Here is a 25,862-nt window from a genome sequence, read left to right as displayed (position 1 = left end):
CGACATCAGCCAAGGAACTTAGAGCATTTCTCAGACTCACAGGGTTTTACCTGAAATTCATTCAGAAATACGCAGCTATCACAACCCCACTCACCAATTTGTTGTGTAAGGACGCATTTGAATGGTCACTAGAGTCGCAGGATGCCTTTGACAAACTCAAAACCGCCATGACCAGTGTGCCGGTGTTAGCTCTCCCTAACTTCAACGAGCCTTTTACGGTGGAAACAGACGCATCTGGCACCACCATGGGGGTTGTGCTCATGCAGCAAGGACACCCACTAGCATTTTTTTAGTAAGAACTTCAGCCCACGTTTATCACACGCTTCCATGTATGTGAGGGAGCTTTATGCAATCATCGCGGCGGTGCGCAAATGGCGGCAGTACCTTCTCGGCCGTCCATTTACTATCCTCACCGATCACAAGAGTCTCCGAGAACTCATGTCGCAGGTGATCCAAACCCCTGAACAACACTACTATCTCTCTAAACTGCTTGGCTTTGATTATACCATACAATATAAGGCTGGTGCAACTAACGTTGTCGCAGACGCGCTCTCACGTAGGCCACCTGATTCAGGCCAACTGCTCTTCCTCTCTGTGCCGCAAATGGATTTCATGCGTGATATTCAACAAACGCTTGAGGATGATCCTAGTTCTCAGGAGTTGGTACGCAACATTAAGGCGAATCCTTCAGCACACCCTCAGTTTCGCCTTAGTAAGGGATATTTGCTGTTCAACGGTCGTATTTGGTTGAATAAAACCAACCCTTATATTCCTTCCTTATTACTGGAATTCCATGCCACACCACTTGGTGGCCATCTGGGGATAGCCAAGACCACACATCATCTCGAATCAAGCTTCTTCTGGCAGGGAATGAAGCACGATGTTAAGCAATTCATTCGAGAATGCAAGGTTTGCCAACAGAATAAGTCCAGCACTAGGCGCATGGCAGGTCTTCTGCAACCGCTACCAGTTCCGACGGGGGTATGGGAAGACATCTCCATGGATTTCTTCACCCATCTACCTCCATCCAACGGCTTCACTGTCATCTTGGTCGTGGTTGACAGGTACTCCAAGGGGGTGCATCTCGGAGCATTGCCCACGGGGTTTTCAGCCTTCAAGGTTGCCACAGTATTCATCGACATCATCTGTAAGCACCATGGATTCCCTAAGAGCATCGTTTCCGATAGGGATCCCGTGTTTCTGAGTGCCTTCTGGAGAGAACTATTTTGGCTCTGCGGCACTCGTCTTCGGCTAAGCACTGCGTATCACCCTCAGTCAGATGGCCAGACTGAGGTAATGAATCGCTTCCTCAAGCAGTACCTCAGGTGCTTCGTACACTCCCAACCGTCGACATGGCTCCGTTATTTGTCTCTCGAAGAGTGGTGCTACAACACTTCTCTACACTCCAGTTCGGGGCTCACTCCGTTTGAGGTCATATATGGCAAACCTCCACCGTCAATACCTCATTACATTCCCGGCTTAACGAACAATGAAGTTGTTGAGTCACTAGTTGAATCCCGTCAAACTATGCACGCTAAGTTGCAGAAAAGACTGAAAAAGGCTCAAGATTCCATGAAGAAATATGCAGATGCTCGACACGAGGATATAACATTTTCTGTGGGCCAATGGGTCTACGTAAAGCTTTGCCCAAATCGCCAGCGATCAGTCGCCGGAGTCAACCATTCGAAACTGTCAAAACGTTACTTTGAGCCCTTCAAGATTCTGGCCCGAGTAGGTGAGGTCGCGTACCGACTAGAACTTCCGGCTGAAGCACGCATTCATCCTGTGTTCCATTGCTCCTTGTTGCGCCATTATCACGGAGCTCTGCCCTCAGCCACTGAACCTTGGCCCCTGGAGATCATCGGCCATAAACCCCTACAACGCCCTCTTTGCATCCTGGACAGCAAGCTGGATACTTCTACATCCCCTCCAACTCAGCTGGTTCTAACCCAATGGACTGGGCAACCTCCAGAGGACACTTCCTGGGAGCCATGGCCCGAACTACAAGAGGCCTACCACCTTGAGGACAAGGTGGTGTCTGGGGGAGAAGGTATTGTTAGCACCCACGCCGCCTGCTACCGCCACGACGAGGCCTACTCGCGCAGTAACTAAACCCAGTTATCTGCAAGATTATATCAGCTAACAACCTATCCATTCGTTGTAACCCCATGAGTAACACGTGCAAATTAGTAGCAATAAGACACGTGCTTATTAGTTTGTTATAGTTAGTTACGCATTCCGTTATGGCAGTTAGATGCCTCGTGCTTGTACTCCTTGCGGTATATAAACTGCTGGATCTTACGATACTGATAATGAGAATAAGCATTGCATTTAGACTTCAAGAGGATCCCTTCCTCGAATTCGGGCAACCACTTCTTCTTCCTTCCCTCACTTGCACCATCACACTTAGCCTCAGGCCTCCACAGCACCACCGTGACCCCTAAGAGGTATGAAGAGTCTTTTCAATTGTTATATCTTTTCTATGCTTTGGGAGATGGAATCTCCAATTGTATGGGTTCTAAGAACCAGCCTTGCATTTTTTATGGCTTAAAAATGTTATTTTTAGGTATAATTTGATTTGATTTTTTCTGTTTTTATTTTTAAAGAAATAAAAAATAAGAATAAAAATATGTTTGTTTATAATTTAAAAAATATTTTTAAAACTGAGAACAAACAAATCAAGGTTTTTAGTATTTTTGGAAGAAGTGAAAATACAATGATATTTTAGAGTACTTTCTTCTCAATACATATTTTCTAAATCTTGAAAATTTGAAAATAAAAATTATTTATAGAAAATAAAAAATAAAAAAACACTAAAATCAAGCCCACGATTGTCCAGCTGTCAAGATTTGAAGATGTGAAATATGAGATATATTTATCTTTTATTTACAGTAGATTGTGACTAATTATTATAATTTGGATAAATTTGTAATGATTATTACACAGTTACAATGTCTATTTTAGAAAAATTACACAATTACAATGTCTATTTTGATAAATTGGTATAATATTTATTTTAGATAATTTCTGTTGTGACAGATAAATTATGACTTTTAATCAATATTATGGTTATTATTATGTTTGTTTTAAATTATATTTGCCAAAATATTTTTTTAAGTGATTATTGTGATGTTTGCTTGTAACAATAAAAAAAGAGCAAAAATTTACCTTAAAATTATATTTTACCCTTAAATGAAATGAAATTTGGTATCTAACAAATTATTCCAATAGAAACATACTAATGTTTAGGTTTATCAAAAAATTACTGACATTTACGTCCAATAAAAAATTACTGACATTTTGATACAATGAAAAATTACTGAAGTTTTGGTCCAACGGAAATGTACTGACATTTTGGTTCAAAAAAAATTATTAACATTTTCCTTCAAAAAAAATCACTGGTATTTTTGTCCAACAAAAAATTATTAACATCCAATAATGGTAACTTACTGACATTTTCATCCAATCTATTCAGTATGACCACATTGGCAATTAATTTTGTGACAAATTCATCCTTCTATGTCACACAGGCTATTTTATTAACAATAACAAATGAAAGTTAACGACTGGATAAATTTGTCACACTTTTTACACTTTCAGAGACTAAATTTTGAATTTTAATCTTTCAGGGACAAATTTGTCAGTGAATTACACATTTAGGGACAAAAATGACTATTTACCCTAGGATTCAATTGTTGTGAAATGCTTTGATTTTTGGAAATATTAATTGGAAATAGAAGTGTTGTAGCACTTTAGCTAAAAAGTGTTTAACCTTAACTTTATTGGTGGTGACTTAACCACCCTAAATTCATATTAATATATTAAGTGCAAAAGAGTTATAATAATAAAATTATGACCCTTCGGGACATAGCAAAATATTGAACTAGCTTTCGAGTTCAAAATAAAGAGGTAGCAAAAACCGTCTTAGATTTCTAAAAAGATAATAATCATCTTAATAGGATTAGTATAACTCTCGGTGTCATATTTACACTATACAAAGGTTGTAGACACATAATAGAAAAAGGTAGATATAATATCCAAAACTTAAGGAATAATATACCAATCATAATATCAAGTATATAGCTGTTGTAAAGATAAAAATTACAAGAGGGAATTGAATTGAGATATAAAATTTTTTGGGAACTTTTTTGAGAGAGAAAGATTATCGTCTGCCTCTAAAGATAAGAAAACAAGGTTTTAACAAATGTGATAAGACAAACCATACTTAACAAATTTAAAACACGTTTTCACAAGAGATAAAAAAACCCACGGTCATGAAAGAAAAAACAAACGAGGGCAAAAGACAAATGTACAAAGAGATTTATACTGGTTGGTCTCTACTATCGTCATTGTCATCGTTATTATTGTCATTGTTATCGTTATTATTGTCATTGTTGTCATAGCCTCCACCAATGATGGTGGTCATGACAATGATGACGGTTATGACAGTGAATATGACAATGATCATGGTGATAATAGTGATGTGTTAACGATAATTTTAAAGAAAAAAAAGAATAATATCATATAAGAGAAGTTGTAACGAAGAGATGAGAAAAAAAATGTCGAAAGAAGATAAGAGAGAAAAAAATTAAAAATTAAATGATAAAATATGATAATATCTTTAAATTTAATTTTGAGAAACAAAAGAACTAATAGATTTTTTCACAAAAAAAAATATATTAAATGCTAAGGCACAACAACTAATTAAAGTGGATAACAGTCCTCATATTTATCTATGCATCCAATAGGGAAAGTTTCTTGGGAGATATAAGTTTAATTTTAATCAGACTATTGTTAAGATTGATAGAGAAAATTTGAATTGAGACAAAAATATCTTCTTTTTTTTGTACATTGAGGCAAACATATCTAAACATGGTTTAATTAACTCTTCTCATGGAGAGATAAAGTCTAACGGTGATTAGACTACAGTTATGGTCGATAAAGACAATTTTAATTGAGACAAAAATATCAATATGCTGTTTTTTTTACATCTACAATATCGTACCAATAATCAACTCTTCTCATGAGATTATATATATATATATATATATATATATATATATATATATATATATATATATATATATATATATATATATATATATATATATATATAATTTGAATTTGAAACTTTATTTAAAGAAAAATAAACGTGTACCACTTAAATCATCCATTAATTAGTGAAATAAAGTTTTTAATTCAATTATATATGTACATGTTAAAAGATAATAAATTCTGGCGGATGGTAAAGAGATAAATTAGTGCAAGAAAAATATGCATGGAAACATTTTTTTTTTCTCATACTTGATTCTTGGTAAGAAAAGAAAGATCCTATTAATGATAATTAAGATTTCAAATAAAGATTAATCATTTATAAAAATGATAAAATCGTTACACCGATAACATGATGAAAAAGTATACTCAATGTTTGATTAAACAAGTTTCAGCAAGTCAAAATCTGACCAATTCTTATTCCCATTCAGAAAAACATAACTTGAATTCTCGATGACTTCCCCATAAAAAAAGGAAGAAATTAATTCATCCAAGTTTACAATGCCACACTCTAGAGATATTTCATTAAAACATACTCATTTTATGCTGCTCAACTGTTGTCTCTAATATTGTGCAATGAACATAAGAAAAGAAACTATTATCACTGTTTGGTAGACATGCTTTTGTGACTGGCCCACGTTGTTCAAACACTGGTCAAGATCAAAAGGCCTATGTAGGGTCAAATGCATGCAATTGTGTGTAAAAAAAAACGTTGCATATGGTAACATGATAATGTAAATAATGATGCACAAGGAAAATTGAATGAACACACTGGTGGGTTGGGTAGAGGCTCTTGCCGGGGCGCACCAAATGTTATATGCTATCCTAATCAGACCATCATTTTCATGCCCTGTCATTGACGCCACACGCCTGAACCCCCTAAGATTTCGTAGATAACTTTATCTTTTCCTACGTGGAAATACATGTCTCTCTTACAAATGTTAATTATTAAATCATTTTCCTATAATAGGTGAAGTATATCTGTTTAACTTTTCCTTCTTAATTAATTTACTTATCCATGCAAATTGATCTTATATCAAGATCAATATTAATTAACTAATTACTATTGGCTTATGTATAAGCAAGAGATAGAGTTTTAATTTGGGTTACTATTTTTGTTCTAGCACGCAAATTGGGTACTTTGTTAGACTAGCTCCTCTATCATTAGAAACTATCACTTTCTCTTCAATTTTTTCCACTAATGTTTATATAAATTGAAGCCCATGATTGAATACCATATGCACATAATTCCCGATATTTTAGTTTATACAAAATTTAAGTGAGATGGTACGAAGTTCTGTTCACATGTCAAAGATGAGAAAGAATATTTATTGTAGCTGGTACTTAATGCTTTTGAGTTGTCTGATTTTGCCTTAACTGTGCATGTTACACAGATTGTTTACCAATCAAATTCATCCTTAATCCAAATAAGCTAATACGGGAGGGGGTGAATTTACCAATCAAATCCATCCTTAGAAACCTACTTGTCCTTTAGATTATTTTTGCCAAGTGTTAAATGATATTGATAATATGCTTTTCATGGGCTAATAATAAGTTTAGAAACGATTTTTATTTCTCTGTGCAAATATCTTTTCATGCATAAGAGGGGCCCCAAATATATATATATATATAAAAAAAAAAAAAGGAAACCTCAAAATAGCGTATCTTTGAGACACCCATCTTAGGGGCGCTGTCAGTTCTCCACAATTATAATGGTGATTTTGCAATCCATGTCCTGGAAGAAAACTGAAAAGATGGCACCTTTGTTTGTTTGTTTGATCCCGAAATTATTACATAGTCCAAGACTATTATATTTTTATGGTCCTAATTAATCTTTACCTAACACGTAATTGATGTTTTTAATTTATATAAAAAAAGTTAATAAAAATTATTCAAAATTATGAGTTATACTTGGATTAAAAGTTTGGAAAGTAATTCTTACGAACTCTAATTTAAAATTACAAAATCAATATACATTGAATAAAGAAGGAAAAAAATGTTACTTATGGAGTAAAAATACGTTTGATATCTCTCAGCTTTAATCTAAACATTGACTGAAATCACTAATGGTTACAATTTTTGTAGCTTTTCATGGAAGGTCACATCATGTTTACAAAAAGTTGGCTAGCTAGTGGGCTTAGAACCAAGGAATAGAACACCGAAGCTCCTTCACTCAGCCAGCCACTATTGCTATTAGCAAGGTACTAGTATGCCAAATATATTACCAGCCTTATTAGATGTCATCACACTATTATATGCTGCTTATCCTAAGTACATTGGAAATGCAGTAGGGAGGAATTATTCCATACCAAAACCGCGTATTAAAGTGAAACTTATCTACTATTTCCCATGTACACAGATTCCAACATGTAACTGATGGAAGTTGCCTAATCTATGCCTCTAATAATTTAAAGAATGAAGATTTGCCACTAGAGTGTACAAATACGTGTTGGATATACAAAATTTCACTATACTACTTTTTTTTTCCATATATTTTTATACATATTCTTCTTCTTGGCACGGAAATAGGGAAGCAAGAGGTGGTTATGTTCTCTTATGGTTTGTTGTGGTACAAAATTGACCTGTCATTGCCACTCATCAATAAAGGTCCCTAGAACTGAATTGCCAAAAATTGACGAAATTGAAATTGTGATGCTCTTAAAGTCATGAGTGTAACTTCTAGGTTTAGACGTGAGCAATGGACTCAACTTTACAATGAAACAAAACAAAAGGGGTTGCTTAATGAAAGTGGAGAGGTTGTGAAAAAGCTTTTAGTTATCCTGAATTAGTGGAAATCAGGCTGGGCTAATTAGAGTGCACCTTTGTGTGCTAGCAAATAATTTAGCCAATATGTTTCGCTTTTTAACTATTGAACAATTTCTTGACTTAACTTATAGGACACCATCACATTAAATACAAATCTATATATAAAAAAATCAGAAATGCCCTTGATTGCTTGTTTGTTTGTTAATAACAAATTAACAATTAACAATAACAACCGTTGTGCTAAAAATGATTTTCGCTAGCGAATTATTGTGGCAAACTTTATGAAATGAAAAAGCATGGTCATCATCCTCTTATGTGTATTCTGAATAGTCCAATATGTCCCTACTCAGACAGAACCAACCACTTTAAATTCCCACCCTTTTCAAAATCCTCATGAAGACATGTTGGCTGAGAAGTGATCCTAACCGGTGGTGGTTTGGTTTACTTTCCGGCGAGCATAGCCATTTCTTACATGCCAAATCCTCAGTAGTGGAGAAGCATAGGATCTAAGTATATTATAGAATGTGCTCAAGAGCATCAGTACCACAACATCAATAAAAAAAAAATACCTTTTCCAGCCCCATATATAATGTCATTTTGGACTTCCATTACGCATTCACAAGGCATCACCTACTAGAGCCTCTACTACTGCTTCTTTCTTCTAAGGTTTCTTCAAAGAACAACAAACAAAGAAGATGGTGAAGTTCTCAAAGCAATTTGAGGGGCAACTCATTCCAGAATGGAAAGAGGCCTTTGTGGATTACTGGCAACTCAAGAAGGACCTCAAAAATGTCCATTATTTTATTAATAACACCAACAATACACCCAACAATACTTCTTTACCTAAGTACATCTTTTCATCAATAAGAAACTACTCTCTATTTGGCCACCAACATAGAGAGCCTGGACCAATTCAAGTAATTATTCAATCTTTTTCTCTTAAGACATATGGAACAAACTTTGTTCAATAATATTGATGTGTAAATATTTTGGTTGATTCATGAAATTTGTTTTGGTCTTTTTCAGGTCCATAGGAAACTTGCTTCATCATCTTTTAATGGGGACATGTACGAGACTGAACTGTTAGAGCAATTTTCTGACACTGATGCTACTAAAGAATTCTTTGCATGTCTGGACCAGCAACTAAACAAGGTCAACAAGTTCTATAGAACAAAGGAGAAAGAGTTCATGGATAGAGGAGATTCCTTGAAAAAACAAATGGACATTCTCCTAATGCTCAAAACCACATTCAAGGAGCAGCAGAGCAAAGCAGGCTCTTCCCATGGCTCCAAGGAAGATCAATCTATCTCATGCACATTCTCTAATGGTACATAACCAACCTTGTCTTTTAAATTTAGATATTTCATGATTCAATGTCCTTCATTTGAATATTTATTCACAATTTTATTGCATTCCAATTATTTTCTTACAATTGGCATTCTGTATCATGTGAGCACATATGTCAACCTATATGCATTTCAATATGGAATCTTTATCATAACTAAATCACCTAACTTCTATCAAATGTTTAAGAAAAATGTTAAATGTTACAAAACGGTTTTCGTTTAAATCAAACAAACCAGAGTTTTCTATTATTGTATATTTATCTAATTTTTTTTTAATCAATATTGTTTAGAGAAAGGGTTATCATTCTATGTTACTTTTGTGTATACGTTATTCATACTAAATAGTAGCACTGCATGGTTAAACAACATATATCTTTTCCGGTGATGCTATTTAGTAGAACATGTGTACGAATTGCACAAAAATAATGTGGAATGATAGTCTCTTTTTTAAATAAATATTAATTAAAAATTAGAAGAAGAAAAATGAGATTAGACAAAAAAAAAAGTTCATGTGAGTTTGACAAAAATCCTTTCAAAGCAAATAGCATTTTTCTTGTTTTGCTTATTATAGTCAAATATGGAAGAGAGAAAAAAAACTTGTACTATATAATATTCAACCAAACTAAATGAGCACAAAACACAAACAATTTTTTATCATGAAAGAAACTAGTTAAACACTTTTTTTTTATCATTTTTATATGAAACATAATATGAGGAAATGATGAGTAATTATGTGTATCTCAAACTCTGTTCACTGCAAACAGAGGAAGACTCTGTTAGGAGCAGAGCACAACAAGAAGAAATGCTAGACACTACTAGCACAGATGATTTTGAGAAAAATGAAGCTCCATTTTCAGATTTCCCTCGTGTAGAAGAACTTGCCAAGTCTATGCAGATTAAAAGAGAAGATGGAAAACTGAGAACACTTTCTGGCCGTGTAATCAATTGCCAAGGGAAGAATCTGAGGATAAACATTCCTTTGACGACGCCGTCGCGAACCTTCTCAGCCATAAGCTACCTTCTCAGGGAAGATTTTCTCAATCAGTCTTCAAGGAAATGTGGTCCAGAAGGTGCCAACAACATTCACCTAAACAAAACTAATTTGCACCATGCTGAAAAGATGATCAAAGGAGGTTTCATTGAACTCTACAAAGGACTAGGGTATCTCAAAGTTTACAGGTAAAAATATAGTCACAAATTTCTATGGTCACTTGTAAACTTGTTTGTTTAATAAACTTAACAAATATATAGGATTTAATGTGCCAAAATCTTATGTTTTCTTTCAGGAACTTGAACTTGCTTGCATTTATAAAGATTCTGAAGAAATTTGATAAGGTAAGTGAATTAGAGGCTTCAAAGTTGATGTTGAAGTTAGTTTTCAATTATATGTGTATTAACAAAACAAAAAAAAAACATTTCTATGTGGTTTTCAGGTCACTGAAAAACAAATTCTTCCCATCTATATCAAAGTGGTTGAGAGTTCCTATTTCAATAGCTCAGACAAGGTAAATCTCAGGCACAAATGAAAACTGTGTGATACAAAAATATCTAAGTTCCATCATGTCAAACTTTGATGTAATATGTGTGTGATCACCGACAATCTCAAGTGGCCAACAATCCTATGATTCATGTGTGCACCACTAGATGACCTTGAGTCATGCAAAATAAAAATTAGATATGCTTGTCTGTCACTTGCACAAGAGTTTCTTTAACTTAATTTGTGAACTAGCTTTGCTTTGTTTGCTCATTAGTCTGAGAAATGACAGGTGATGAAGTTAGCCGACGAAGTTGAGGAACTGTTCATCAAAAATTTTGCTGAAGACAACCGAAGAAAGGCCATGAAATACCTTAGACCGAGCCAACGCAAAGAATCTCATGCTGTAACTTTCTTCATTGGTGAGTTAGTTTTAGCCAAGAATTTGGTCTTTTTTATTTTTCACCTTTTACAATGTCTTTTGCATTTGCTTGTCAATCATTTTGGTTGAGATCTTTAGGCTTGTTTGCTTTGTGACCATTAGTATCTAAAGAAACCACAATATGGAACCTTTTAAGGCACTAGGCTAAAAGGAATGGCAGGAACTGGTCCACTCTTTGGTGGAAGGGAAGTACAGGTCCCATGCTACTCTATCATATTTAAACCATACATTACCTTATGAAGAATGAACCTTACAAAGGCCATCTCAACATATTAGGGAACCATCACATTATGGTGCCTATGTGGGTTTCACTAACAATATGATACCTCTTTTAGTGCAATTATTGTACATAATCATGATAACATCAGTTTCATTTCCTTGTTTGTGCAAAACTAAAAGGCTAAACCTATTGATCCTGCTGGCAAAGCTAAAACCATGGAAAAAATGGTCAAATTTGAAATTCCTTGTTCATAATAATTCATTCTTGGTGAATTTAACCGGTGAATCCATACAAAATTGCCAAACATTCTTGCATAAATAGTGTTGATTATATAGAAAGTTACTTCTAAGTTCTAACATAACTGATTATCTTTCAAATAAAATCAGGACTATTTACTGGAACCTTCTTGGCACTTCTTGCGGGATATGCTATAATGGCTCATGTGACTGGTTTGTATAGACCACATCAAAATTCAGTGTACATGGAAACTGTCTACCCTGTGCTTAGGTAAATAAACCTGATTTTCATAGCTAAAAATTTCATTCAAATGTGCATGGTATTTTCACATCAATAACTTATGTTATGTTTTGCAGCATGTTCAGCCTTGTGTTCCTACATTTCTTTCTTTATGGTTGCAACACTCTTGCATGGAGAAAAACTCGCATAAACTACAGCTTCATTTTTGAGCAAACCCCTACCAAGGAACTCAAGTATAGAGACATATTCTTAATTTGCACAATGGCAATGAGTGCTGTGGTTGGTGTAATGTTTCTTCATTTGACTCTACTGACAAAAGGGTATTCATATGCCAGGGTTCAAGACATTCCCGGGCTTCTTCTTCTGGTAAATAGTTTTATTACATATTACATTCACTTTTGCAATTTTTTTGAAACTAGACTAATGTCTAATACTTAGATCATAGCTCAACTGAAAATTTAACATTGTTACTACACGTGCAGGGCTTCTTACTAATACTAGTATGCCCCTTCAACATTATATACCGGTCAAGCCGTTACCGTTTCCTTTGTGTGATAAGGAACATAATTTTGTCACCCCTTTACAAGGTAGTGTTTCCCACTATCATCATTGTAGCATCATGTCATCAGGCACAAAACACACTACCACTAACTGTTCAAAAAGTTGAAAAGAAATTTAATGAAAAAAAATATTGAGCAAAAATAATTATTGTAGTGGACATATCCTCAATGGTTTCTCTCGTCTTTTTAGGTTGTCATGCTGGATTTTTTCATGGCTGATCAACTTTGTAGTCAGGTACTAAATCTCTTTTTTACTAACAAATAATAACTTATTCTAAGGGAACAGATTAGTATTTTATTTAATAATTGTATTAGTATTTTATTTAATAATTGTATCATTATTTTGTAGGTGCCAATGCTCAGGAACCTTGAGTACGTGGCATGTTACTATATAACTGGTAGCTACAAAACTCAGGACTATGGATATTGCATGAGGACAAAGCACTATAGAGATCTAGCTTATGCAGTGTCATTTCTACCCTATTATTGGAGGGCTATGCAGGTAAAATATTGAGTAAATTAAACTTATACTTCTTGAGATTTAGTCAAATTTCTCCTAATATTCCTTACTCTTTTATCCCTATACTACTCAATTATTTAAAATACATTACACCGACACTCCCTATTACCCAAGAAACACATTATACAGTGTAATCCTTAAGGGGGTTGCTTATTGGTTAAAAAAGCAGGGTGATTATGTGTAATCTCAAGAAACCTCATGGGATGTCAGCGTAATCAATAGTATTATTGAAACTGTTCAGCTGTCATCGTGTTGGCTGGACAATTTAAGTTTTTTTATTTATTTTACATTTATTATTCTTTCTTGTTTTTTGTTTTTCTTAAAAACCATGCAATGCACAGGTTCCGATGCTAGTTTGCTACAAAATATTTCTCTTTTCCTTCCCTTGAAGCATATTATCCAATCCAATAATTAAGAAATGGATAGGACTAATGTCTCCTAATTCATTTTGCAGTGTGCTAGGAGATGGTTTGATGAAGGGCAAACAAGCCACCTTGTGAATCTAGGCAAATATGTATCAGCAATGTTAGCAGCAGGAGCAAAAGTGGCTTATGAGAAAGATGGGAGTGTAGGATGGCTTTGTGTTCTTGTGGTCATGTCAAGTGCAGCAACTATGTACCAATTGTACTGGGACTTTGTAAAAGACTGGGGTTTGCTCCAAATGAATTCAAAGAATCCATGGCTAAGGAATGAATTAATGCTTCAGAGAAAAGCCATTTACTACTTGTCAATGGTACATATCAGGCCCCTCTCTCTTTCTTCACTAAGGAGCCTATGGTGTGGGCCATTGGCATGCAATTGGCACCCCAAAAGCTAGTAGCTTCACTTATCAAAATTAGACAAACTAGCTAATATTTATCATAGTCAAAGCAAAGAGGACAGTAACCTTACTATTAGGTGTTTCAGGATAATAAAATGCCACAAAGTGGAGAATAAACATATTCTCAAAAGAAATGCTGATAAGGCCATTACACAAAATTAAAGTGAGATTCCAAATCTAGATCAAAAAAGGACAAAATATAACAACAGAAGATTATATTTCGCCTAATAATTATACTAATTAAAAGCACACTTTGTAGAAGCAATTTTTTTTTATTTCTTTTCATGAGATTTACAAATATGGGGTCGTCCTCCACTTTTAGACCTTGACCATGAAAAGATTTGGCAATTTATGCAGGGATTAAACCTTGTTCTGAGGCTTGCTTGGTTGCAAACTGTCCTTCATTCAAGTTTTGAAAACGTTGATTATCGAGTAACATCCTTATTTTTAGCATCTCTTGAAGTTATTAGACGAGGGCTATGGAATTTCTTCAGGTAAATGAGTTAGCATAATCTTACTTTTAGTTTAATTTCTATGCACGGTCAGAATTAAAAAATTTATGCTATCAACTAATTAAAAATTATATTGTTGTTATGACTTTTACTAGATTTAATAAACTTTTCAGATATCATGATTTGTGATTTGATAATAATGTATACAACATTAACTATTTATTTTCCCTCACCACACATCATTCAAGCGTAATTTTTGTTTTAATCGATGATGTAAACTTTACATACAAATATATAACAAATAGTATTTTATTATGGTGCAGATTGGAGAATGAGCATCTAAATAATGCTGGCAAGTTTAGAGCAGTGAAGATAGTACCACTTCCTTTTCATGAAGTGGATGAAGAAGACTAATAATAAGGTCATTTGGGTGATTTATTCGAGGGTAGGGGATGCTTCCAGACAAGTATTTCAAGGAGAAGATTTTGTTGTCTTTTAGTCAAGTTGATGTATTATTGATCAACTTGATTATTTCATTGGGTTGATGATTTGCCAGATATCATCCTCAATTCTATACACAATTTTTCATTAACATGAAATAGAAAATTAATGAAAAAGGTGCGGTTCAACTGTTGTTTTCATGCACTTTCAGATCCCTTATTTTATCCCACATTATGTAAAATTGCAACAATTAAAGAGAGGGAAAAGCGAAAACGCATGTTTTTCTCCAATAAAATTGTTGAGGTCTAACATGCTTTGGGAATATGAGCGAATTATTCCTTAAAATGACTTTGCCGATTAACTGATTATGTTAGCAGTATTCCCTTGCTAAGTTCATGTTAAGGTCTAATTAAAATACTATATTCAACATAAAAAGCAATGCTAAGACAATATACTTTTCTAAGAAAAAAAAAAGAAGAAAGCTTTGTAAATATTCATTCAATACAAAATGAGGTTAATTAATTTTGGTGCATTATTAGTATAAATATTCTTAATTAACTAATTAAAGATCAGTTTAGATAAAGTTTTGAAATAATTGTGATGAAAATCAATCATTTTCAAGTATAAATGTGTTCCACTTAAGCTCTAAAGAATACATATGATTGAAGTGTTGAATTGTTTATAAATGAATACAGAACGTACAATTAGCTATTTCAACCAATCAAGCATCAATTTCTTAAAGTGGTTCATACAAGAGGCATTGCACCGAGACAACCAATCTTGAAGACACTACCACAAATAAGTCCACAACTGTTTACGACCCAAGATGCATTGCTCTTTACCTCGTACAATTGGTCTGAATATAATTCTCAGGTAGACTAGAAAATTATAATAATTATCCGATGTTTGCTTTTTAGGCAAAAAATAATTATCCAATGTAGCATATATATCATTTTGTTACATAATATAATATTTCAGTGTTGTCATTTTGACTTCAGTCAAGTCATCCACAGTTATCATGAACCCACCAAAGTTATCACGCGGTGAAGGGTTGCTCCATTCTGTACTTTTTAGTTTTTTAGTTTTTAATAAGTGGATTTTGAATTTAAATGAATCCAATCGAAATTGAAAGAGAATCAATCTATATATATTCGGATATTCCACATTTAATGTATCTATCTAGTATCTATTGTCCTGTCAAAAATCTATCTATCTATTGTTATAGATACACAAATTTAATGCTAAAAAATTGGAAATTCATAATTGTTTTTTTTTCTTTTTATTGTTTTTAACAAAAAGGATAAAATAAAATATTTGATAATCACTTAGACAGCATAACTCAAAGAGTTGATACAGTTGCCTAAAGATTCACTATATTCACATGTGAAAAATAATTTATTTTAAAAAAATTTATATTCGATTTTTTCTTTAAGTGTATAATTTTTTTGACTCAGCCTCTTCCACACACCCCGAGCGATTGCTGAATTAACTTAGTACATGTATTCATTATTTTCCATCTTTTCCTGTGAATAAATAGACCCTTAAATGTAGTTCTGATTCATCCCAATTAAATAAAATTGGTAGTGCCTTTATTGACATCAAGCTTGTTCGCTTATTTGAACAAATTAAGTAATCTACTATTTATTTTACCCTTTTCTTAAACATTTTGTTGTAAACATATGTAAATACTTTGTAAATTAGATTTTGGATGACTTGAATCTCATGTATAATTTGTTGAAGCGTATGCATGCTCGTAACACACACTTCGCAATCACCTTCCTCTCACACTTTTGGATCCAATCAATACCTCGGGCTTTGAAAGTCATAGTGTAAATTTAGTGCATTATATATAAGTGGGAGAGTTAGTCTAAAAAGATTTAGATATTTGTATTGTTAGTTTTATTAACAAGGAGGATTCAATTCGTGATATTTTATAATTTTTTTTAATCATCTAACTAATATTATATCTCCATCAACAATTTAACTTATATATTATCAATCACCTCCAAATTAATTAATTGAATAATGTGTGTGAATTATTTTAAACTGATTGATACATAAATTTAATTTCAATGAGAAAGTATTTGTTTTTTATACAGAGATTGCTAAATCAATTAATTAATTTGTATATTTTAATTTATAACATAAGGGTAAAAAATAAAAGTAATCTTAATTGCTAAATCTTATTTTTTGTTATGCAGGAATTGTTAGACTTAAATCTTAGTTAGACCATAAAATTACCAAAAACATTATACACATTGATTCTTAGGAGTGTTTTTGGATCGATTTTTGTTGAGTTTAGTTAAATTTGTGATCAAATTCAATTAAATTTGAACCGGTTGATTTTAGTTAATTTTCCAAGAAAAAAAAATATAACTCATCCCAAACCAACCTATTAGTAAACGATTAGGGTTGGATTGAGTCAGCAGGTCAAAGCATTAAATTTTTCAATTGTTTTTTAAAATCTCATATTTTTAATTATCCAAATGCATTATTTATAATTGTTGCGTGTAACCAAATGGTGGAAGAAAAGTTTAAGTAAGGAAAATTATCATGGTCATCACATAAACAACATACTATATTGAACATGATTTAAAAATTAAAATATAATAAACAAGAACTACACCATGAAACCCTAAACCCTAAATCACACAACGAAACCTACAAATTCAAAAACTATAACTATTGTATTATAGTTTAAAAATTCCAATGTTCTCAAATAGTTAAATGAGTGAGAAAATAAGAGAGGACTCTCTCTTAGTTAAATTAGTAATTGTTTTTTTTATAAATTTTTTTAAATAAATATATTAGGAAACTCGCCTACGTGACACGCAATGATGAAAATATCACAAAATTGATGCTCACATGGACATATGAGATAAGTCACTGACAAATATATCAACTAAATATATAAACCTAATTGGTTGACATCAGTAACAAAATACATGCACCAACATTACATTAGACTTAAAAGTTTCTAATTTTGTTATTGCAAATATTTATTATAATGTATTATGATTATAATTATATTTACAATGTCAATTTATCATAGATGAATTAAGATTTAAGTGGAGGTAAGACAAGGGCAGACTTTCAAATAAAAAATCAGATTGTCAAATCTTAAATGGATTATCCTCAGGTATAATAAAACAAATATGAGAGGTCTAGCAACTATAACTATGATGTTTTATAGTTTTCCTGCTCAGTTTGTGACCACGTATATAATTATAATAGACCTAAAAAAAAGTGACAAATTATACTTTCAATGATAGATTAGTCTCACTTTTTTCTTTGACGTTTATTATAAATACATAAGTGATCACTAACCAAGAGGAGGAACTATAAAGACATTGTAATTACGGTTGTTAGATCTTTCATGTTTGTTTTCTTCTACTTATAAATGATCCATTTAAGATTTGATAAACCAATTTTTTATTTGAAAACATATTTCTACCTTGTCTTCTCTTGAGTCTTGATTTTCTATGTGATAAGTTTACATCATAAATGTAATCCTAATTATAATATGTTATAATAAATATTTACAATAACAAGCATCAGAAAGTTCTCTTGTTACTGATTTCAACTGATTGGACTTATATATTTTGTGAATATATTTGTCAATAAGATATATAATTGAAGGATGAAAATATTAATTAATTGTTAAATTGAGGATGTATTTATTAATAACTTTCATTTTTATGTCCATATAAACATTAATATCGTGACATTTTTCTCTCTACTTGGTATTGAGTTCCCTAAGATTAATAAACAAAAATTACCGATCAAATGAATTTGTCCTACTATTTACATTTTCGATAATTAAATTTTATTTTATTTTATTTTTTAGAGACAAAAATAATTATTTATCCTAATAATAATAATTAATAGATAAATGAGGTTGGATTAGTGAATCAACAGATCTAAATATTAAGATTCTTAATCCAATTCAAAATTCAACAAATTTTATTATTTCCGTTTCAATTAGATTCAAACATAAAAATTATTCAATCCAAGTATTTGAATTGATTTGAGTTAATTCATATAAGTATAATCCATACCGTGAAGAGCCGGATAGATGCTAGCACCAATGGCGGCAAGCGCACTGTATAGTTCCCCTATATTCCTTCCTCCTCTCTGGCACCCTAAACCTATGCACCCCCTCTGCTGCTTCAACCCTCCTCCTTCCATTAGCCTCTCCAGGTTAGGTTTCTATCCACACACCCCTTTCTCTCTTTTCATTACACAGTTTTAAATTTCATTCATTTTGGATTTTTTCTTTCAGGTCAAAGTTTTCTGGTGCAGCAGTGGCACCCCAAAAGCTTCCCCGTCGGGTGTTTAGAGTACGCGGCTTGCTGGGTCACGATTCTGGGACTGCCCCACAACCAGAAACACCCAATTCTGAAGCGGTTAGTGATTTATTATTATTATTATTATTATTATTATTATTATTATTATTATTATTATTATTATTATTATATGTTTTTAGTCCTTTAAGTTTAGGGCTGTCTTTTTTAGTCTCCTAACTAAAATTTGCAGTTTTTAGTCGCCAAATTTCGTGAAATGGTTTTTTTAGTCCTTGTGACTGATTTTGTACGGTTTAGATGAACAATTTGTGGCTATCATGAAGGACTTTAAAAGCATTTTGGGAATTGGAGGGACTAAAAAAATGTAAGTTTTAATTTGGGAGACTAAAACAAACAAACTTTTAAATTTGAGGGACTAAAAATATATTTAAGTCTTATTTTACTGTTATTATAAATGAAAAATGAATTTAATTTATATGCACTGTAAGTATAAAACTGTGTTACATACATATCTAATAACATTTAATCATTTTACTACATTAATATAAAGTGAGTTCTTATTGAATGTCTGTGTAATATTGTTTTACACTGAGAGTGCATATAAATGAAACTCAAAAAGAAAAGAAAAAATGGGTTATTTGTATGGTTTTTAGTTTCTGGATTTTTCTGACTGAGGTTTTATTTTGCTTGTAATTTATGTTATTATTAATAAATTACAAAAATGTTATCTTGTTTTAACTTTTTTTTTTCTTGCCTCAATTTGTGACCCATTCTGTTATTGACTTTTTATCACTTTATTATGTAGTTGTACATCTAAAATTAGAAGAATAGCTTTTAATTTCCTCCATTATGATATTCTGAAGGCAACTTGTTTTTGATAAGTTGTAATGGAATTACGGTCTTAATCGTATATTTCTCTTGTTGGTACTTGGTAGAGATCATGATGCATGATCTTCTTCTCAAATATTTGTTTTGTCTATAGTTCTTTGATATTGATATATATTTATACTTTGCATTTCCAGGGTACTAGTATTGACTTAAATCTTCCAAGAAGAAGTTTGCTTGTACAGTTTACATGTAACTTGTGTGGTGAAAGAACAGAGAGGCTTGTAAATCGGTTAGCTTATGAAAGGGGTGCTGTTTTTGTACAGGTATCTATTATTTCTTGAGTCCTACTGATAGTGAACATGTATGATGAATTTGTATATTTAACAGTAATGTCTAAATGGTGTTGGCATTCTCTTTTATTTCTTTTAATGCTCTTTTCCTGGTTGGCATTTGTCCAATATTTTATTAAAACTTATTTTTATGTAGTTATGAGAGTTCTGTAAATTAGTAAGTGTGGGATAGGGGACAGGTATCTCCTCATGAAGGAAGGGGGAAAACACATATTATGCAGGACCTGCTGGAACCTTATTCTGATGTCATATGTATGGCCCCAGGCATTGTCCCAACAAAATCTAAGATGGTGGTTTCTGCTTTTTAGAACAAATATGACAAAAAAATTGAAAGATTGAGGATATATGCATTCCTGCAGAGTGCAGTGCAGAGTTTCAATTATAGAAAAAATAATTACAATCTGAAAGTAAATAGAGGCAGAAATGAAACTGATTTTGTGGAAAAGACAAAGGGTTAAATATATGGTGTGGTTTTGGACATAGTTCATACACTCGCATATAAAGGACACAACTGGGATGTGTGAGAGGTGAGAAGACTGGATAAATGGTCCTTGAAAATCTTGCATGTATGGTTAGGATTAGAAATATAACAATATATTATATTTTTTGTTCTAAGCTATAGAACACATGTATGATCTAACAGTCCAAATGTAATCTTATCACTGTCATAATAAACCTCTTCTCTCAATATATATGCCCAAAGAGAGAGGGTGAGCAAATGTATGATTACTTTATTTTTTCTTACAGGTAGAAACTTTTTTCCAAATATCAACAATATTTCTATTCTTCTTAATTAGAAATACTGCTGCTTTTTTTTTTCTGGAAAAAAAAATAAATGAAAGGCCACTTATCAGATTTGAACGATGACTTACCCTTACCATGGCGTTATGTTATACATAGTTCATATAATCTAGCTCTTGCTCATTTTTACCTTTGTTGCCTGGGTTCATAGCTTTGCTTATATAAACTCATTATATGAAGAGAGAGAGAGAGAGAGTAAATATAATTTTGTTATGCATAGTTAATGCAGTATATCCATTGCTCATCTTTACTTTTGCTGCAAGTTAATGGTTTTCTTATACAGTTATACTGTTATACTATATGTAGCAACTTTTTCCATTAAATAATTGTCATTTTCTCTTCTTACCGTTGCTTTCACATACTATAAAGAGAATGAGAGTATGACATACATTGCTTCATATATGTAGTTTTCTATAAAAAGTTATTAACAATTGCTTGTTGCTTATAACTTAGTAAGCTGTTTTTGTTTGCTCAAGCTAAAGCTTCATTTTCTTGACATTTGCATATAATTAAGTATTTTGACTTTTTTTAGGGATGATATGAGGGGTTGTCTCCAAATATATTCATGAATGATGCTTTAAATTATGACCATCTTTGTTGCTACATCAACATTTCACTAGCTGCCAACATGCCATATCTGCTCCATGAATGATTGCATTGTGGCATGTCAGCTTATTCTGAAAGTTCAATAACTTTTGGAATGGCTGATGCGTTGGATCGTGAATGCAAATGTGTTAAAAGTTAATCTGTGTTCATGATGTTGGGGCCAATTTTGTGGTCACCTTTTAATATTGTGATGCTATATAAGCTTTTGTTTCTGGAAACCTTATTGATGATGGCCATCTTACTAGTGTGCAGGATGTCTACAGCATCACAAACTAGTTGACAATCTGGGACTTATCACAGAATATGACTTTCGGGAGAAAATAAACATAGACTCAGAAACTGATCAAGTTTGATGTAATAACATATAAAACTAGAATTTGTGTGACATTTCTGATTATTTCCATCATTCAAAATTTCAGATCCATTAATATTTCTGAGCAAAGATCACAACAACAAAAATGGAAAGAATCATAGGTATAGATTCTCATCATTCAGATCTATGCACTTGAAAAGATTTTATATTTTGCAAACCGAATAACTTATTATAGTGAATCCATGGTCACCCATGACACTTGCTAGCAGCTGTAGCCAGTGACAGCCAGCAAAACAATTATAGCAAGTCCGGCTGTTGCCCATATATTTCTCCCTTGCTGGTGGTTTGATGGCGCAGCATTCTGACAGTAGAAAAAAGATGGGATCAAACAATGTGACATTTGTATATAATTGTAATTGTAATTTGATATTTCATCAAACAAAGATATTACCAAATTCAGACTTGGTGATGGTGCTGGTGCTGTGTCTGATTCTGCTGTGGAATCAGGTGGTGCTGGGGGACTTTTGCGAATAATTGTTGGAGCTGGAGCTGGTGCTTGATGCCTTCTGTGTCTGTGTCTGTGCCTGTGCCTTCTATGCCTATGGTGTGCAGGCGCTGGAGCCGGTACCTCTATCACTGGCGCTGGCGCTGGCGCTGGTACCTCTATCACTGGTGCTGGTGCTGGAGTTGCGGCTGGCGGTGGAGGAACAGGTGATGGTGTTGGTGCCGGCTTTGTGGGTGCGGGTGCAGGTGCTGGTGTTGCCTTTGCTGGTGCAGGGGATGGAGGTGTTTTAGCTGGTGTTGGTGCTATCTTTGGTGGTGGTAATGGTGGTGGTGACGCAACAGGTGGTGGTGGTAGCGGGGGTGGTGAGACCGGTGAAGGTTTTGGTGGTTGTGGTATTGGAATTTGAGGTGGTGGGGCTTTTGGGCTTGAAGCAGGTGCAACTTTGGGAGCTGATGGTTTCACAGGAGCAGGTTTGGGAGCTACATTTGCAGGTGGCTGGGATGTGGTTGGTGGTGTACTCGTGGTGGGAGGGGATGCCACCACTGTGGGTGGTTGTGTTACCGCCAGTGGCGTGCTGGAAGATGGAGATGTTGCAGTTGGGGTTGTAGGTGGCAAAGTTGTAGGTGGCAACTTTACCGGCACAGTTGCTGGTGCTTGAGCATTGCAATCTAGCTTGCAGCAGAGGCTTATTATAGCCAAAGCCCAGAAAATTGCAGCCATTGTATGTTGAATGTTGTGATATGGTTGAGAATGGAGAGTTTGCTTCTTATATTATGGGCTTTGATGAAGCTCAAGGTTGAAACGTATGGTGTGGACTATGTGTGGAAGGAAAGATGTAGCCTTCATGTGATTGTGACAATTTAAATATTAATCATCTAACAAGGAACGTTAACAATGGAAAAAGTAGAGGTACAATGTAGTTTCCCTTGCATCAATGAGGGAAATCAGAAGTCCTAGTCATTTAGATGTTTATCAAAGCTTCACACATTCAACGTTCATATTATGGTTATGGCCTAACTTGTATTTTAAGTAGACTTAATTTTCATGTTTAATGAGATAAAAGGTTGGGTGGATGTAGGATGGGGCAAGGAGGGTAAAAAGGAATAAAGGGTTTCATGTTAATGAGAACATAATTTCATTTACTAATTTGAATGATGGTATAGAATTATCTTTACTCTGAAGATTTTATCTAAATTCATAAAAGAATACCTGTGATTGAAGTGTTGAATTGTTTCTTAATGACTACAAGTGGATGAAGACAAAGTAATTAGCTATTTCAACCAATTAAACATCAATTTCTCAGTGGTTTATACTTCATACTAGAGGTGTTGCATTGAGACAACCACTCTAAGAGGCACTGCCACAATCGTTTTCAATCCGAAAGGTTAACTCTTGCCCTTTCTTAGAAGGATATCTCTGGGGCCAGCCCTTATTGGTTCAAAGTTGGCTCCTGATCTTGAAAAGAATAAGGTAGACTAAACCAAAACTTGTAAAGATGGGAACATATATTTACCTCGTACAACGGTTTGAAATATTTAAAAAAAATGGAAAAGCTATAATAATTTTCATTGCAGCATATCATTGTTATTATGTAACAATTTTAATGCTGTCATGATCTTTAGTAAGTCATCCGAAGTTATTATGAACCCACCAAAGTTATCATGCGGTTAAGGGTTACACCATTTTGTACTTATATTAAGTGGATTTTGAATTAAATGAATCTGAATTGAAATGGGAATCAATGTATCTATATTTTACATTTTATCTATGTATTTTCGAAATGTAAGTATAACGATAAAAAAAAAAAGGGAATATGTCTCCTTGGTAAGACAACACCTCAATAGCACCACAAAACCTTGGATATTAATCATATTACGTGGCTGGGAAGGTTTGAGGGAAAACACATAAAATGTTTACACTGATAAACCTAGCTAGAATTAATGTAAATTTATAGCGTATTTTATACATATGTCTCTATGTTTTAAAGCTTTATTGCATGTTTTTAGTATTTTATACGTTAAGAAAGTAACCTCAACTTTTTAGTAGTATTTTTTTTTATATTTATTTACTAGGAAAATTCTAGAAAATGAAGCCAATGTACACTACATGCTAGTCTTTCATGCAGCGTTAGGTGCCTTTGAGAGCGTCAGGTACTGACAAAGCATTGAATTTACTATGTTTAAGTGTCGAGCGCTTGTATTTCAGCGTTGAGTGTATGATTAAATAGTTTATGATAAGTAAAGTTAGGTGCAAAATGTGCGAATTAAAACCCACTTAAGGCCTTAATGAGAAGAGGAAAGAGCTTATAGCTTTTAGAAGTTTGAGGTCGGGATTTTTGGAAGTCAAAATCATTGGAGACTTGCACTCTATGTTTGGTAGCAGGGAACAACCGAGAAACAGAAGGAAGGAGTGGAAATAGAGCTGATTTTAAAAAAAGATTTAAATATATTTTTAGTATTTTAAAGTTGAGTCATATTTTGTTCTTGGTTCTCCAAAATTTAAAAGCTTAAATATGATTTTAATTCCTAAAAAATACAATTATTTTGAAAAACACAACAAAATCATATTTTCCTTATGTATCATTTGTAAATCCATAATGAAAATACGATTTTCAATGAGTGTTTCAATTGAGAAACACAAAAAAAAATTTTCATTATGCATATACAATTGTACAACAAAATATGACTATGTTCTACTCAAAACAAAATCATGATTCCATGGTGGAGTAACAACCAAATCATGTTTTTGTTGGCACCAAAACATCGAAAAAAGGTGATGAGTTGGAGGGGGGGGGGGGGGTGCAGTAGCAAGAATGGGAAGGGAAAGAGAAAGGTGAAGGGAAACTGAAGAGAGATAATGTGACACCCTCTACCCCGACATTTATATAAATAAATAAAAGAAATAAGAGATCAGATTTAATTAAAAGTTTTTAAAATACATTTAAATACAAGTCTCTCAAAAGGATAAAAGGCTCACATTCACTTCTCTAATTCATAATAAAACTTGTTCAAATAATTAATAAATCATTTCGGCTCAAAACAAGGTTGTCAAAGACCTCATACAATTAATATAGTAACTTATATCCTAATGTCACATCTTATTAGAGCATTGTGTCCCAACGTCCTTCAACACAAGGTTCCTTAAAGAAATTCACTTAATCATCTGCTCCCCCGAACATAAAGTTCAAGATCATCACAGGATCCAAACACAAACAACACACAGGAAGTAAGTTATCACATTCCTAACTAATAGAGAAAAATAAGACAACATATAGGTATAAATATTATATAACAAAATACAATTTACTTGAGCATAACTCACGTTATTTCACCACACGTCTCATTCGTTTTCACGACATTCGCATACTTAATAGTCAAAACACATTATCATCAAATCAATCAATATAGAACAATACACAAGTGTTATGCAGCAGATACACTAAGACTTAATCTTATATGCAATGTGGTACCATGTCAGTGAAAAATCTCGTCGGGCGCCTAGGAGTATATGACAAGACAAACCACACACTAGCAAGTCAAGTCACTCTCACAAGGTAATATCATAGGGAGACCAGTCAGGGTCACA

The 25,862-nt window shown here is 33.3% G+C and overlaps 3 protein-coding genes across 4 annotated transcripts; 2 read left to right on the top strand and 1 right to left on the bottom strand.

The window, feature by feature from the left end:
* Positions 1–8,169: 8,169 nt before the first annotated feature.
* On the top strand, positions 8,170–14,879 carry LOC114388427 (phosphate transporter PHO1 homolog 1-like). Its single transcript, XM_028348921.1, has 14 exons — positions 8,170–8,735; positions 8,845–9,145; positions 9,929–10,343; positions 10,451–10,499; positions 10,598–10,669; positions 10,931–11,060; positions 11,687–11,807; positions 11,894–12,143; positions 12,260–12,364; positions 12,528–12,572; positions 12,687–12,839; positions 13,312–13,590; positions 14,035–14,171; positions 14,453–14,879. The coding sequence occupies exons 1-14, from the start codon at positions 8,514–8,516 to the stop codon at positions 14,541–14,543; spliced, it is 2,370 nt and encodes a 789-aa protein (XP_028204722.1). The 5' UTR covers positions 8,170–8,513; the 3' UTR covers positions 14,544–14,879.
* A 3,645-nt stretch (positions 14,880–18,524) lies between these two features.
* Positions 18,525–21,949, top strand: LOC114388414 (DNL-type zinc finger protein-like). 2 transcript variants are annotated; one of them, XM_028348900.1, is made up of 4 exons: positions 18,525–18,770; positions 18,853–18,976; positions 19,897–20,025; positions 21,705–21,887. In XM_028348900.1, the coding sequence occupies exons 1-4, from the start codon at positions 18,646–18,648 to the stop codon at positions 21,810–21,812; spliced, it is 486 nt and encodes a 161-aa protein (XP_028204701.1). In that variant the 5' UTR covers positions 18,525–18,645; the 3' UTR covers positions 21,813–21,887. The 2 variants fall into 2 exon arrangements, with proteins under 2 accessions (XP_028204701.1, XP_028204710.1); XM_028348909.1 differs by having other exon boundaries at positions 18,564–18,770; positions 21,712–21,949.
* On the bottom strand, positions 21,800–23,220 carry LOC114388407 (lysine-rich arabinogalactan protein 19-like). Its single transcript, XM_028348888.1, has 2 exons — positions 22,224–23,220; positions 21,800–22,133 (listed from the first exon to the last, which is right to left on the bottom strand). Exons 1-2 carry the CDS (start codon positions 22,995–22,997, stop codon positions 22,035–22,037), a joined length of 873 nt encoding a protein of 290 aa, XP_028204689.1. The 5' UTR covers positions 22,998–23,220; the 3' UTR covers positions 21,800–22,034.
* Positions 23,221–25,862: the final 2,642 nt, after the last annotated feature.

This window comes from Glycine soja, chromosome 2 (assembly GCF_004193775.1).
Source record: "Glycine soja cultivar W05 chromosome 2, ASM419377v2, whole genome shotgun sequence".
Lineage (NCBI taxonomy): Eukaryota > Viridiplantae > Streptophyta > Magnoliopsida > Fabales > Fabaceae > Glycine > Glycine soja.
Note: the sequence above shows the minus strand (reverse complement) of the source record. Positions and strands in the feature narration are given on the sequence as shown.